Raw genomic sequence first — 17168 nt, 5'->3', positions numbered from 1 at the left:
TTAGGGGGAAAGGGTTGTAATTATGTATTTTTATTTCTATGGACCCCATTGGAAAAATAGATTTGAAAGACCCTCCCAGGGCTGTTGGAAATAAGCGTTTAGCTAAATAAGCGTTTAGCTTAATGGGCTATCCATAGGTGCATATTTTTTTATGACAAAAGTGTGCTGTTTTATTATCTCATTTTATATATATAATTTATATGTTAGCTCTTAAATGTATGATTTTGTATCATGTGCTATGTTCCTAAAATGTATAAATAAATAAAAATAAATAAAGTGCGAGAATAGTCCAAGTGAATGTGGTTTACAACGCGTCGGTGCCCGTTAGCATAGAATTCAAAAAGACACTTACAACATTAAGCATTATATTAAAGATTTCCTGAAATATATTGCAGAGTAATTCGTCGCATTTTTATGAATATTGTTTCTTTGCTAAGTTTAGAATTTTGTCAATCAATATTCATCCTCATAAATTGCGTTATCCACTATTTGATTTGTTATTTGTAATGATGTAAGCGGGTGTAAACTTTTTCAACTTTTCACTTCCTACTCCGATTATTCTAACTTCCTTGTCGGCATTTGTTAATTTCTTTGCTTGATCAAGCTTGAACAAGATGGATGAAAGCACAATTGCTAAATCCGGGGAGTTATGTGTTGAAGAAAAACGCTTCTTGGTAAGACATGCAACCTTTGTTCATTAATGATTAGTGATCAAATTTTAACTAAGTTGGCTGGGAGTTTTTAGAGTGTCAAGTTTAACTTTTAAGATATATGTGGAGAAATTTGCTTAATGTAAATGGTTTTCCTAAATCTAGATAGGTTATATTGGTATTCAACTAATTGCCAAAGATGCATTGAGCAGTTGAGCTCATTTTGGACGTATCCTAGAGTCATTAATTAGTTTTGACGCCCTTAAGGTGTTTAACTAGTGCATTTTTTTATATTGAACTTGATCATTAAATAATATACAATATAAAGTTACTATGGCATGTTGTTTATCTCTGCAAACCATTTTTATGTTTGTTAAAAATTCAAAATCAGTTAAGTTTTGTACTTAAGTAAACAGACCGTGGAGGCATCCGTTGTTGTTTACAGTCATATGAAATGACGCCTTTTCATTGGGTGGTTATTTTAAAAGGATATTTCACTGTAATGTAATATGAACAGCAAAAGAAGTTTTTAAATGAGCAAACCTGCAATGTAACAACATCGTGAAAACTTAAAATTATAATTTATTTCATATAAAACTATCCATTATTTAGGAATGTCATACACCCTGGCAGTGGTCTTAATAGGTGTACCTGTCTCTTTAACATTGAATGTATTTACCATTTATCTTGATGAAATAGCATCTGTATTTGGCTTAAAGGGCTGAAAAATATATCTAAAATGAATGAGGTTGTAAAGATATGTATATGTTGATTTGAAAAATGATTTTTTTTTCTTTCTTTTTTAATCTTTATATACAATAATTAACCCATTATGAATTTTACTCAGTATCAATTAAAAACCAATTAATGTTTTCAAACAATATAAGCTGTACACCCTATGCTACAGTGAATATTAAGGACACTTTGCAAAGTTTTGGTCACATGACACTCATAAGACATTTTAAAATGGAGGATAGAAACAGAAAAGGGCAGGTCAAGATTTTTCAAAGGCTATATTTGCAAAATTATGGCTTGCATAAACATCAATTGAATTTGCATTAGTAAAAAGATGAAAAAATACAGTGCATATAATAAAGGTGAAGCATTTTCAGTGAAATGTCTCTGTCTTTCCGCATGTTTTAGTTATACGTTGTACATACATGCTTGCAATGCAGTCAGCAAATTATGACGTCATACGAGGACGTTTTCGTCATTTGTTTGGTCAAAACAAAAATGGCGTCAAAATAGATGAGCGTCAAAACACATGACCCGACGATACTACAGTTGTCTGTAAAAGGGGCTGAACAGTTCTTTCTGAATTAATTACGGCAGCACAATAAAATGGGACAAGAAACACTTAGGGGAGGGGTGGCCTTGTGGTTAAGATGTCTGCCTCTCAACACAGGGATCATGGGTTCGGGTCATGACCATGTTTCTTCATATGACACCAGTACTGGTTGGTTCCAGGAAGCGGACTTGATAGTGATTAATATAAGTTGCAAGAACTTGTTTTACAATAAAGCTTTTAAAATAAATATGTTTAAACACTGTTCAAGTGTAAAGTCTAAAGAAGCGAAATATAATCGAGCTTGCTTAACAGCTTATTGTTCTTTGAGAAACTAAGGAAAAAATCTTGGTTTTTGGGACAGGGGAAGATATTCAGCCCTTAGTGATAGGTTGAAATGCCAAGAAAATGGCCTGAAACATACATACCATAATTTCTAGACTTTATGTAATGAACTCAAGTTGCCTTTCTGCTGACCCTACTTCTGGGCAGATCTGCAAAACTACCACATTTTTTTTTCCATTGATTATTGAATGACCTGCAACAACGTTTATCAAACTAGTTTTTGTTCTGATTTTTTTATTGTAGAACACAATTTCATGATAACAAAAATGTAAAAACATAATACTAATGTATATTACAATAAAACGTGTATCAGAATACACATTTGATACTTTCAGTGGAATAATGAGCTACTCTTCAAATTATATAACATTATCATTTTCATTTATAGAAAACATCATGGGTGAAAAGGTTTTGTGTGCTTTACAAAAAGACTACTGACAGTCATGGATATATGGAACTGTATGATGACCAAGAAGCTTTCACACAACATAAAAAGAAAAGCAAAAAATGTGAAAGACGGATTGAACTTCATAATATTAAGAGTATTAAAAGTTCAAGTGAAAGTAGCGGAAAGGGAAATGAGTATCACATTGAAATACGATCAAGATTTCACAAACACAATCTTATGTTTAGAAATGAGAGAGACTTTAATGACTGGTTTGCAATGTTACAAGCTACAGCTGATATAGCAGAAAGAGGGCCGGGGGAAAACTCTGCGTCTTACAGTGGCGATATAGATGATGATTATTCTGATGATGGGTCTGATGATGAAGTCATTACACTTAATCAGATGTATGCATCAACAGATACAGGTGAGAATGTTTTCTGCAAGAGATACAGTGCTCTTGTTTTCTATCTGTAAGTGAGCCAGGTATTGTACAAAAAACTTGTGATGATAAGAAATTTTGGTAGCTGCCAATACATACTTAACAGTAACATACAAATGTACAATGCATACATTGACTGGAATATCTGGCTAGTGGGTATTAAAATGCTAAAGGCAGTTGGCTGTATGATATTTATTAAGTAAATGCTAGAAAAAATCAGTCTAATTTGAATGAGTGAATGTATAAACTATGTTTTGGAGATTCATTCGCTATTACTTCAATTTATTTGGTCTGTTCTTATCAAAACTGGCAGTTTTTATCAAAACTGCCAGTTTTTTTAATGATACTGTATAATCATACTGTAATTACCTGTAGTAGTGTGTAGAGTTTAGAACATACATGTAGCACAGCTTTTCTGTGTGTATTCAAAGTGTATTTAAAAGATGTTTATTTAGCATTTCAAAAGAGAATGTATAGTAATTATCAGATTTTTTTCTCAAATACATGTGTTAAATTTGAGCATAATACTCGTATATCTTTAAAAAACAAAAGAAAGATTTTTGTACTTTTTTGTACTTTCAGCACAACGATTTGAAGTGGAAGTCGAACCTTCTGACCTTGCTAAGATGTGTGACATTGAAGGTAAAATGACACTTTTAGTTGGAAATAATGACATAGCATTTGAGGACCCAAAAACAAAGAGAGTCAAGTATAGCTTTCAGTTAGCTTGGATGCGAAGATTTGGAAAATATAAAACGCAGTCATTTAATTTTGAGGTGGGCAGGAAGTGCCCAAATGGGGAAGGTTCAGTAACTTGTATAACACCTAGTGCAAAGTTAATTCACAAAACATTAACACAGAAATCTGCAAGTCGAAGCAAGCTGGTGATTCCTCATTCACATACAGAGGACGAAACAAATTGCAAAGAAATCAAATCAAGTAGACCGTCTGTGAACAGTGTAAAAGAGAAATTGGAAGAGTCTCCACCTCCGGTTAAAGAAAGACAATTGCCTGCAGTAAGCCAGCCTGTTGTTCCTGGTGGCATGGTACGCAAGCATCCTGGTAAAGCAAATACTCCTAGTCTTATTCCAATAGTTAGACCAACGTCAGGGGAAAGTGAAAGTTCCAATAGACCCAAGTCACCCCCACAGCCAGCTAGGCGTGGGTCTAAAAGTGGTAAGCTGCGTACTAGTGGCAAAGGTAGTCCAACGGAAGAAAAATTGTGTCCTGCAGAGGGCAACGGCCACGTTAGACAAACTAGTTACAAAGCAGCAGTTAATAGTGGAGAATTTACAAAAGAATTAGAGCAGAAATTACATCTTGGTAATGATGATGATTCTGAAAAAAATCTTGAACATGTCAAGAAAGATAGTGTCAAAACCAAGGAAGACAAGAGGCGTGAAAAAGAAGAAAAAAAGGTAATTTCTAGTTAGTTGTCTTTTTGCTCAACAAAACAAAGAACATTTTTGTAAGTACATTGTAGTCCATTTGATACTCAGGTTGACTGAATGATAGCTAGTTATAGTACTAGTATTTCATATGTAGCGGATGGTGTAATAAAAGCTCTAAATATTAAGTCAACCTTAGTCTAATATGGTTCCTCACTGGTTAAGTTCTTTAAAATATTTAAACATAATTATTATGTCATTTCTAATTTCTGAGTCAGAGTAGCTTTGACTTGTAGGAAGTCTCACTTTGTATGTATGTCTTTTGCGCTATTCATTGTGTCATACATGTATATATTCGGGCTATAGGAAGAATTTTACGCCCTTTGGAAAAAATAGGTTCTAATTGGATTGTTCAGTGCAGGCAAACTGTGTCAAGTTTTGTCTGGAGCATACATATTTCTTCTACATACATTGAGGGGTTTAAGTATACTTTTACATAAATGTTCACCACCGTGAGATGTGCATGGGTTGGGTGTGTAGGTTAAAGGTCAAGGTCTTAGTCTTACTGTAATGTTTGAGTAAATTGCTTATTTGGAGCAGAAATTCTACAAGCAGTGGCACAAATGTTCACAATTGTGAGGCAAATTGTTTATTGCAAAATTCAGGTTCCTGTGGCCAAGGTCAAGGTCAGTTTTTAAGGAAAAGGTCAGATGAAAATATAAAAATGTAACGTATTGACAATTAAGTAGTCTAGCATTGAGATATTATAACAGAAATGTTGACAATCATTTGACTGAGTATGACCAACCTAATAAAGGTCAAAATATGTCATGTCAAGGTCATTAGAGATGATGAAATAGAAAGAGTTTTTCCAGAACCTATTTTTCTACATACATGAGCACTTTGATTGAAGTATTAGTGTAACACTTGATACAATTGTTAACCACCATAAGATGTAGTGTATAATGCATAAAACAGTCTAAAGCTTACACATAGACTCAGTTATCAGAAAATGTTTTTCCAGAGCAAAACTTCTACATGTACATGTATATATAGGGCTTTTAATATAACTTGTTGACAACAAATGTTGACAATTGTAGGCTAGGATATTGCCCACAAAAGTCAGGTCTCTGTGGTCAAGGTAGTTGTCATATTTAGATGGAGTTTTAAAATGTTCAATTTATTGAATGAATATGAAATGGATGAACGTTATAATAATGTTCTTGGTCATAAAGTCAATGTTACTGTGCTGTAAATATTATAAAGTATTTGTGTAAAACTTACTATGTAAGGATATATATGTAAGGATATTATACTTTATGCCTTTGGTGAGCTTGTAGGACAAGCACAGTTACAGTATGTAAATACTCCATAAAACTTATTAGATTCATGTAATTGTATTGCAGTTTTATTGTTGGTAGATTTTTATTGTTTTTATTGCTTCTCAGCATGTATTTATAATTACATGCATTGTTATATGCATTATCAATATAGAAATCATGTATTTCCATGATATACAACAATGTCATTGTTACCCATTACTTATTGCCCATTGTTATACCTTTTCCAAAAACGAGTTTAGGATGAATAACACATACATATGATCACTTTCATTGCGTTTTAAAAGTTTCGTATTTTAGTTCAACTCTTTCGGTATTTGTCCCCTTTTGTTCTCTGATTACAGCTTTAAAATACCTTACAATTTACAAAACCTGTCTAACTGTACTTCACGGGTTCAGGATAATGTGTGTTTATTTTCTCTGTCTTTTCAGGAAAGAGAGAAAAGAGAAAAAGAAGAGAAAAAAGAAAAAGAGAGAAAAGAAAAAGAATTAGAAAAGGAGAGAAAATTGCGTGAAAAGGAGGAAAAGAAAAGTGGTAAAAAGGATAAACAAAGAGATAGCAATAAGGGTCAAGAGACTGCTGTTGAAAATCAGCGAATGATGAGAGAACGTATATATGATGAACCAGAAATATCACAGACACCGTCTTCAGATGTTAACGACCCTAACTGTATCTATGATGAGGCTACAAGTCCAATTCCGCAAAACACTCCTATCGAATATGCCCAGTCAGTGAAAAAGAAAGGTCATAATAGTAAGACTGACAATCTGTATGAAGACACAGATTCTGTACGACCAGAAAAGAAGTTACCAGAGAAAGTTGAATATGCCGAACCTTATAGTAAAAAGGGCGGCATTCCTCTAAGTCAAGAGCCAGTAATGTATGCTGATGTAAAGTCTGTTGGCAAAGATGCTTGGAAAAACTTTGGAAGAAATGAAGAGGAAGAAGTTTTCGAAGAAGATTATAGTAATATTAAAAGTGCTAGGGAAAGTGTACAAAAACAAGAACCACCCCCTATACCCGTTAAGAACTATGACGATGATGAGGGGGAAAACATGTACAATACTGTTGATTTGAAAAAACCAAAATCACCTACAAAAGCAAAACCAGAAAATATATATGGGATGGCAAGTGGAAAAGAAGTTGGTGAATTACCAACAGACATCCAAATACCAGAAGCAGATTATTCAAGTGATTCTGGAGAGTCCCTTCCAGTGGAGTCAACTTATGATGATCCTCAATATGAGGGTTATGAAGCACAAGCAGGTTTAAAGAAAACTTCCAAAAATTCCAAAAAGCCAACAAAGGTAGTTGAAGCTTACGAAGAAGCTGTGGTACAAGTCAAACCAGCACCACCCAAAAAACTCACCGTAAAAGTTAATTCAAATGATATATATGAAGAAATTTCATAGATGTCTATATTCATTCACTCCATTGTGATTCTTGACAGGATAGATCAAATTAATATATTCCAGACACTACTTACAATTAATTGAATCAAACTTAATCATTTAAAAGTAGATATGTAGTGGAAATGTGCACATTAAAACTACACTGCAGACTACAGAGGCAAAAGCATGTATGAGGTAAGATTAAAACTTTGACAACTTAAAAATTATCCACAGACATGTTTTTTTTGTTGATAAATTAGGACATCTGGTATAAAATCGAGGATATTGAATGTGTGTAGGTTCAATATTGAATATATTAAACGAGTTGAAGAAAATTGTAACATGCAAGCCTCTGGCAAGCAAATTAGATATTATTTTATTCAACAAGTTCAATTAATTCAGTAATGAACCTACACAAATATAATATTCTATTAATCACATACCCAAATTTAGATCATTTAAAGTGCAAAAGAATCATTTTTCATTGATGCACCTTAAGTGTAACGCCAACATTTAGCGCCTCTTTACACTATATTTGTATATCACAAATAGAGACTTAAAAGTCACATCAAAATATATGCATGGGTGTGCAATAACATTTTTACAGAGTCGCAAAATCGGCACGGGTATGCGATAAAGGAAATTTTCGTAAGCCAAAGTAAAAATCCATTTTATTCAAAAATTTTGTTGTAGTAATTTAAGAGTAACAGAATAGTTATTATTACCAGTGCAGGTTTAAATTTTGATATTATTTTTTTCTTGGAGTACATGTAGTCTTCCTTATGATAAAAAAAAATAGTTTAAAACAAATACTCTAAATATAATCAGTGGTATATATATTATAATAAGTATAATTATAAGCTATTAATAGTTTTAAAATGCTTTTCTTTGATTGGCTAAGACGCAACTTTTTGTAAAAAAAAAAATAATAGGCCAGTAACAGAGTATATTTACAATATAAATTTTTTTTTTAAGTCTCGCTAAAAATAGATTTTAAAAGTATATATTCGCTTGTTTTTCTTTAAAAATAGAATTTTTCTTGAAATTTACAGTAGAATGCCAGAATATGACTTGATGTTTTGTCTGTTTTATTGTTATGTGAAGAAGCTTTGGAAAAACGCAAACTTGTAAAAATTAAAGCAGTTTCATTAGCATTTTTTTTAGGGTTCTTGAGCGTTCTTTTAAGAAATGAGCCAATATTTATCATTTCTAGCAAAGCCCTGCACTCAGCAGTTTACTAAGGCAGTCCTGTAATGCATCTTGGACACTACTAGTAACTTGGTTTATACCATACAATGTAATAAAATCTATCACTTTTAGTGTTCAATCTTTCATAAGGAACAGAAAAAAGATTAATGTCATGTTTTGTAACAAGTAAGTGGGTGGGGGAGTGGAATAGCCAACAGGAAGTATAGTTATACAAGAACTGAAGCACTGGGAAATTGTATAATAAGAAAACTGTTGGGGGAAATGAAACTTGTAAGTAGAACTAAGTACTTTAAAGTAGCTTATTAAGGTTAAAAAAATGAGGAAAAATGCATCCCACTTGTGCTAAATAGCAAATTTAAATGTTTTAAAAAGTATGGTAAGAAAATAAGTTTTTATGTCACAAAAAAAAATCAAAATCATGATGCACAGTGTGTATGTTTTTGTTAATTTATTTTTGTTCTTTTTTTTTAATTCAAAAATATTCTTAGAACATCTTCATTTTCTGTTAATTTTATCTCAAGACTATCCTGAATTAAATGAAATGTTCAGCAAGGCATGTGAGCAGACTTCCACCATTAGTTCTGGCTAGACAAATGATCATGATGCCACCTTAAAAGATAGAGGAACTGCCCATCTAACAATTTTAGGGATACCAAACTTGAAAATTTATTTTGCTATTAGTATAGCAGAGTCTATTCTAGGTGGGGGGATGTGGGGATTCACTCCTATTTTTGAGAATCCCCCCTATTTTTTTCAGAGGCAGGCGGGAAATTTTACATAGAGAAAGAAGGAAAAAAATCAACAAATGTAATAAATTCTCACTTTTCAATAAAAATCCCCCAGTTTTTCAAATCCTAGAATAGACACTGGTATAGAGTCTGGTGGCGAAGGCAAATCATTTTGGTTTCAGTGGATTAACATTTATATCACAGCTGTAGTGACATACCCCCACTCACCTTGAAAAATACACATCACAGATTGAGTCAGTTAAACCATTTTGATATATCACTTCTATATAATAAGAAATATCATTTTATATTTTATAAGTTGGATGGGGATGGGTTATATTAAGGAATCATTTTGTCTCATCCTGTTCATTTTTCTTTTATATCTTTGAAAACATGTTTTGCATTTTGACACAGTTATGCCCCTTTTTACCAAGATAATGTCCTTAAATATCTTGGACACCTTACCAGATATTCACTTTAAACCAAATATACATTGTAAGTGTACCTGGGTGTGTTTTGAGGGACACAAACAGGATCAGCAGATCAAGTTTCATTACACTACAAAGGTTTCCCCCTCTTTTTTTAATGGTTAAACACACATTTACTATATCTATATAATTATACAGGAAATTTAAATGTTTAAAATTGGTTTGGGTATGAATCTTTTTCAGCAATAGTTCTTTTTTTGTCTAGTTGTTGTAAAAGTTCAAAGCTTTAAGATGCATTAAATCATCACAATATTAAAGTATTAAGAGTTTGTTTTTTTGCCTACAATTTGCATAACCTTTAGTACACTGTACAATTATAGCCGTAGATTCAGTATTAAAATTTTATATTAACTCTTAAATTTGTTTGTTGCCTTATGTAAGCATTTAATGATTAAATTAATTTACATGTACAATAATATAATAAAAAAATGTAATATACTGTTATTTATATACATAATTAATTTATGAACATAGTTAATATAGATCACTGAAAATTTACAATAATATACATGTAGATATAATTTTAGCGCAATAATTTACAGATAATTTTGTGTACAATAGCATGTGTGTACAGTCATATAAATGTACAATAATTTATAATTATATCAAACATTGTCATGTACAATTATAATAAACATGTATTTGTAAATTATTATGTAATTTCACAAAATTTTGTATTTGTTGAGACTTATTGTTTTGAAAAGACAAAAACAAACAAAAAAAACATTATTTTATAACTTTGGACTTTATTAGATACTTGAATATCTATTTCAGGAATTAAAAGATGCTTACATATCTGTTTCAAGCTTCATAAGATGCTTGAATATGTATTTCAAGCATTAAAAGATGCTTGAATATCAATATCAAGATTTATAAGATGCTTGAATATCTATTTCAGACTTTTAAAATGCTTGAATATCTATTAGAAGTTCATAAGGTGCTCGAATATCTATTTCAAGTTTTATTATAAATGTTAATTCTTGAATATATATTATAAGTTTTATTAGATGCTTGAATATCTATTTCAAGTTTTCTTTTTGATGCTTGAATATCATTTCAAGATTTAAATCTATTTCAAACTCTCATATTGCATTTTAATTTGCCCAGACACGGTAATATCAGTAACTATTGTAAGGGAAGATCACTTTTATACATATGTTTTGTTTACAGAAACAGAACATTTTCTAACCTAATTGCAATTCAGGAACATAAACTTGTCAATAAGTTGTCAGTAATTAGATAAGGCTACTATGGCAAGACATGAATGTTTTTGTTTTATTTCATGTGTAAATGATTTTAAATGGATCAATTTAGCTCTTAAGTTCAGTTTGAAGAGATAAAATGATTTACCGGTATATATATGTTATCTTGTGTTCCAGCTGTAATGTAAAGTACTAGTATTATGTTTATTTAACTGTGTACATAATTTTTATGGGGTTTTCTTTCTTATTGTTGACACTTTCAACTGTATATTTGGGCTTGTATTCATTGGTAAAATTTTTTTACATCATTTAAATTGATTTTAATAGGAAATCTTGCTTTATTCTGTCTTACTTTTTATGTTGTATGAAATATAATGTTACATTACCAAAATGCAATGTGGATGGAGTGACTAACGCTATGATATCCACCTTACTTTTTTTCATAGAACACTTACTTTATTGTTATTTTTGAAAATGAATTTGATTTATTTGGGACCAGCATATTTATTTACTGTTCATACTTTCATAAATATTCAAGTAAGATATTTAAATATGTATTCTCTTGTTTATTTCATGCTTATCTCTGCAAAAGTGTACAAGGTGAGCTTTTAATAATGTTATCCCCATGTGGCTCACTGAGTCATGCATCCTTCAGCAATAATCCTGTATATTGTGAGGAATATCCTTGCAAAATACTTTTTGGTCAAAGTATAACATACTTTGCAGAAAGTTGGATGCCATGGCAAGATGACTGAAAATCTTTGGAAATCTCCAAAACAACAAGGCTTTCAAATTTGGCAAATGGTTTGTAGCATCAGTAGTCCTATGCAAGATTATAGGGTCAGTTATTGCCCTGCCTCTGAAGTCATTATTTACAGCATCATTTAGTGCCTTTCACAAAGTTCTTTCAAATCATGCTTTTTGAATCAAAACTGCTCTTACCCCATGAGTCAGTTATTTTCTCTATACCAACTACATGTTGTTTTTTTAAAATGACATTTTGATGGCTGCCAAAGCTGCATGACCATGAAAAGGCCATTGAACTTGTGGATATGTGATGCATAACATTGGATAAGTATTCCCTACTTACATATTTTTTTCCCTTTCATTTATGGCTTCCAAAGTCTAGTTTTGTTTTGTCATAAAAAATTGATAAAAAATTGATCTTGCATAACAACAATTTCATTACAACTCATTTACCTAGATTTCACATTTTACCACTAATTCACTTTTTTGTAAAAAATCAAAACTTAACTTGGGGTGACCTTGAACATGAAATTAAAAGAAATTATAATCTAATTTAGTAATACTTTTTCCATTGAGCTATTTAGAGCGATGATGGCACTTGTCTTCTTTATGCATTGACTACATGTATATATATACATTGAATTTTTAATGAATATATTAAAGGTAATAAAGAAATGATAAATATTTGAACTGCTAGATACAAAGGATCATTCATATATTTCTCTAAGTTTTGTAATGTTTCAAGTGCTTTTAAAAGTATCAATGAGTGACTTTACATAAATCTCTGTATTGTATTATATTTACCCTCTTGGTGAATATCACAATATATTGTACAACTGTTTTAACAAAAGAAAAATTATTTCAAATTCAATGGTTCAATACTGTAGGTTGCTTAATTAGAAACATTTTGAAATCAAACCCCTATAAACATAACAAAGCTGGACAGTTCCATTGTATATTTGAAGCATTGCGAGAGTTTAGGACACGACTGATGATATTGTCAAAATTCATGCCAAAATTCCTTAAAGAGTTGATGGACGCTCTTTAAACCAACATAAAGAACATTTTGTGCATACATTATACATACTAGCATTACATACAATATAGTCCAGAATTTTTACTGTTTGACCTTTGATTACGAAGTATGCTGTACTTAAATAATATAGTCTTTCCTCTATTTAAACTTCCTCAAAGATGTAGATTGTAGGCATGATAGAAATAATTTTAGAGGCTATTTATACAAAATATCTTATACTTCCTTGTTTAATCTATATGTTATATTATATACAAATGTAGCTTGTTACATAGTTTTTTATTTTGAAATTTGGGGACTAAAGGTAGTTAGGTAGCGGAATTTGACTGTATTGTCAACCCATATAATCAAAATAAGCTAAATAGACATACTTCTAGATTTGTACATCTGTGTCTGAATAGATTTTTTTAACTCATTGTAATTTATATTTTTATAGATTTATTGTTTGACTTTTTATGCCCCCGGGCATATAGTAATTGAACCGTCCGTCCGTCCGTACAAGGTTAACCTAGAACGGCAAGTTGGATTTTTCTTAAGTTTTACCTGTACCAATCGCTTCTAAGTTTACACACTTACTAATCAATACAAAGTACATGATCTGGGCAAGTTTCATAACTCTGGCTTTCATATTTACAAAGTTATTGCCCTTTTCAGCACTTAGAAAATGAATAATGGTTAACCTAAAACGGCAAGTTGGAAATATCTTAAGTTCTATCTATACTAATGGCTTTATAATTTCCACACTTACTTATCAATACAAAGTACATGATATTGCCAAGTTATATAACTGTGTCATCCATATTTCCCAGTTATTTCCCTTTTTTCACTTTGAAAATAGGGCCTTGTCTGGTTAACCTATTTCGGCAATTTGGATTTATCTTAAATTTCTCCTAATTGCTTAATTTCTTTAATGATATCTTTCATATTTAGTAGGTGGATACCTTTGATGGTCCTCTAATTTTTGTGTCGCCACTACGGCCTCTACGGAGTAGTGGCGACATATAGGGATCACTTCTCCGTCGTCTGTCTGTCCGTCTGTCTGTCTGTCTGTCCGTCCGTCACAAAACTTGTCCGGACTACTCCTCATAAACTACTGGTGCAATTTCATCCAAACTTTACAGAAATGATCAGTACCAAGTCTAGTTGTGCATATTGTCAGCATTTTCCGGTTCAATGATTTTTGTCAGAGTTATGGCCCTTTAATAATTTTTAATTTTAAAGTTTGTCCGGACTACTTCTCTTATACCACTAATGCAATTTCAATGAAACTTTACAGGATTGATCTGTAGCTCAAGTCCTTGCGCATATTGCACGGGTTTTCCGGTTGAATGATTTTTGGCCGAGTAATGGCCCTTTGATAAAAAGGTGTTTTTTTCTGTGTGTTGCCAGATACACAAAAGCTTGTCCGGACTACTCCTCATAAACTACTGGTGCAATTTCATCCAAACTTTACAGGAATGATCAGTACCAAGTCTAGTTGTGCATATTGTCAGCATTTTTCGGTTCAATGATTTTTGTCAGAGTTATGGCCCTTTAATAATTTTTATTTTTAAAGTTTGTCCGGACTACTTCTCTTATACCACTAATGCAATTTCAATGAAACTTTACAGGATTGATCTGTAGCTCAAGTCCTTGCACATATTGCACGGGTTTTCCAGTTGAATGATTTTTGGCCGAGTTATGGCCCTTTGATAAAAAGGTGTTTTTTTCTGTGTGTTGCAAGATACACAAAAGCTTGTCCGGACTACTCCTCATAAACTACTGGTGCAATTTTATCCAAACTTTACAGGAATGTTCAGTACCAAGTCTAGTTGTGCACTGTCCGTCTGTCTGTCTGTCTGTCACAAAATTTGTCTCAACATGAAATTGGCAATCATGAGGCGACACATGTGATCACTGATTGCTCTTGTTTGTGGAGTAAGCGGTCTCTAGGGTCAAGGTCACTGGTTTAAAAAATAAATATAAACATTTTTGCTCATACAGCCTTTATATTTTAGTTGTTGTCTTAGTTTAATACAAACATGCCAAGGGAGGTCCTTCTTCTTTAGGATTAGTAAGGGGTCATTTGGGTCAAGGTCAATGTTACCAATGCTAAGGTCACCAATGATAAAAATGGATTTTTACATTTTTACAGGTGTATTGACCTTATTCTATAGACAGATGTTATGTATAATTGATAAAAACATAAACTTTGATGGAGTTAGTGGTCAGTTGGGTCAAGGTCACCAGTGCTAAAAATAGATTTTACACATTTGCTCATACAGCCTTTATTAAGTGACAGATATATTTTATATTTGGTAGGAAGATAACTTGCATGGTATTCTTCCTTTTGATTGGGGTAGGGATCAGTTGGTCAAGGTCACTTGTGCTAAAAATAGATTTTTACACTTTAGCCCATACAGCCTTTATATATTGACAGATGTATTTCATATTTGGTAGGAAGATAACTTGCATGGTATTCTTCCTTTGGATGGAGTAAGGGGTCAGTTGGGTCAAGGTCACCAGTGCTCAAAATTGATTTTTACACTTTTGCCCATACAGCCTTTATTTATTGACAGATGTATTTCATATTTGGTAGGAAGATAACTTACATGGTATTCTTCTTTTGGATAGAGTTAGGGGTCAGTTTGGTCAAGGTCACCAGTGCTCAAAATTGATTTTTACACTTTTGCCCATACAGCCTTTATTTAATGACAGATGTAATATTTTTCAACTTCACAAGTCAGAGCAATGACTTGGCAACTTATATTTTTCACAATTACAAAATGCCATGACTTTGTCAAGCTATATAACTTGTGTTTACAATTTTTTGGCAATTTTTCTGTCCATAACTGAGTGAATGGGTAAACATTTTTTGAAATATTGCTACTGACAAGAATCTGAGCCGGGGGCATTTGTGTTTAACAAACACGTTCTTGTTTAATGTATGGATTTCATTGATATTATGATTAATATGTTAAGGTTTTTGTTTTGTTTGTTTTTTTTAACTTGCCATAGCATGTAGTGCACAAAGGTCAACTGTTCGTGTCGGTCAGTTTTCTGTCAATTGTGACGTTCACAATTCGAGTTGTTCACACTCTAGAAGTTACAGTTGTCATTTGATCTTTCCATAATGGTAGTAATTAATAATAGCTTGGACAAGTTCCAACTAGGTCCAGTCATAGGACAGACTATCTTGTTAACATATTAGAGAGGCAGTATTAATGCTTGCTTGCAACGACTGTTTTGTCAAGTTGCTATGTTGGTTATGTTAGGTAAAAAACAAACAAAAATTAGGTCACTACCTTATATTAAAGAAAAACACCTCAAAGGCCATGCGATGGTTTTCTGTCAAATTGTTGCTTCATAATAAGTAAACTACATCAATTAACCTTTTACCACATGAGCATATTGTGAAAAATGGCCGTTTTCAGTTACAAGTTCAAACTGCTATAAAACTATGAAAAATGCTTCAATACTGATGAAACTTGGCACAAATGTTGACTGAACCATAACCTCTGTATCTTAAATTTCCTGTTACCATGGCAATAATGGGGGGACGTCTCAAATTGCGAAAAATCACTATTTTGCATCAATTTTTTCCATCAAAACTGATTTCAAAGTGCTGCCACTTCTCAATGCATTGAGATAGAATAAAAGGCTTTTCAGCGTTGGTTACAGGTTGCCTTAGGATCGACCTGAGGCCATTTTTAGCCTGTCACATGTCCAAAATTTTCTTGGCGATGAGTGGGACTGCCGCCCCCCATAGACCCCCCAAACAGAAGGGCCATCCTTCTTTTCGCAACCCCCTGATGTATCATTTTGATGGGTGGCCTCGCTGAAAAAAGTGATCACTTTTTTTACAACATTTCTCAAACGAAAAACAGTGTTTTGGGCCTAAATAGGGCATTTTACATTGTTTGAGGCCTCAAAAAGGGGGAGGGGAGGGACAAAAAGCCGTCAAATCACGTCTTTATAAGGGAAAAGGTTAACACTTTAACAACATTAAAGAGACCATGTCGATTTTGATGTCTGCATGAAACTTTGCTTTTATGATTATCTATATGGGTCATCTTGTGTAAAAAATATAGGTTCACCAGGTTTAAAATGAAAATAGGGCATTTTACATTGTTTGAGGCCTCAAAAAGGGGGAGGGGAGGGACAAAAAGCCGTCAAATCACGTCTTTATGAGGGAAAAGGTTAACACTTTAACAACATTAAAGAGACCATGTCGATTTTGATGTCTGCATGAAACTTTGCTTTTATGATTATCTATATGGGTCATCTTGTGTAAAAAATATAGGTTCACCAGGTTTAAAATGAAAAAAAAAGTAATGAAAATCTCAGCTGATGAAACTTGCTCACTTGGGATCAAAACCTCTGTCACTGGCTTAAATTTTTTTTTAAACGAAACAAAAAAAAACCTATTTTGGTAACAGAGATGACAGCACTTCATGTTCTGAGAACAAGACAGCAAAAAAAATACAAGCAATGATAAGGCCATTAAGGCTCTATTGTTAGAATATGGAATTTATTTATTTATTTTTTTTGACAT

General features: G+C 32.4%; 1 protein-coding gene across 1 annotated transcript; it reads left to right on the top strand.

The window, feature by feature from the left end:
* Positions 1-516: 516 nt before the first annotated feature.
* LOC132723978 (DNA ligase 1-like) lies at positions 517-16727 on the top strand. The gene is made up of 4 exons (XM_060708819.1): positions 517-674; positions 2669-3092; positions 3690-4525; positions 6268-16727. Exons 1-4 carry the CDS (start codon positions 615-617, stop codon positions 7246-7248), a joined length of 2301 nt encoding a protein of 766 aa, XP_060564802.1. The 5' UTR covers positions 517-614; the 3' UTR covers positions 7249-16727.
* The last annotated feature ends 441 nt before the right edge of the window (positions 16728-17168 follow it).

Source organism: Ruditapes philippinarum, unplaced genomic scaffold (genome assembly GCF_026571515.1).
Source record: "Ruditapes philippinarum isolate M1 unplaced genomic scaffold, ASM2657151v2 ctg363_1_1_1_1, whole genome shotgun sequence".
Classification (NCBI taxonomy): Eukaryota; Metazoa; Mollusca; class Bivalvia; order Venerida; family Veneridae; genus Ruditapes; species Ruditapes philippinarum.
Note: the sequence above shows the minus strand (reverse complement) of the source record. Positions and strands in the feature narration are given on the sequence as shown.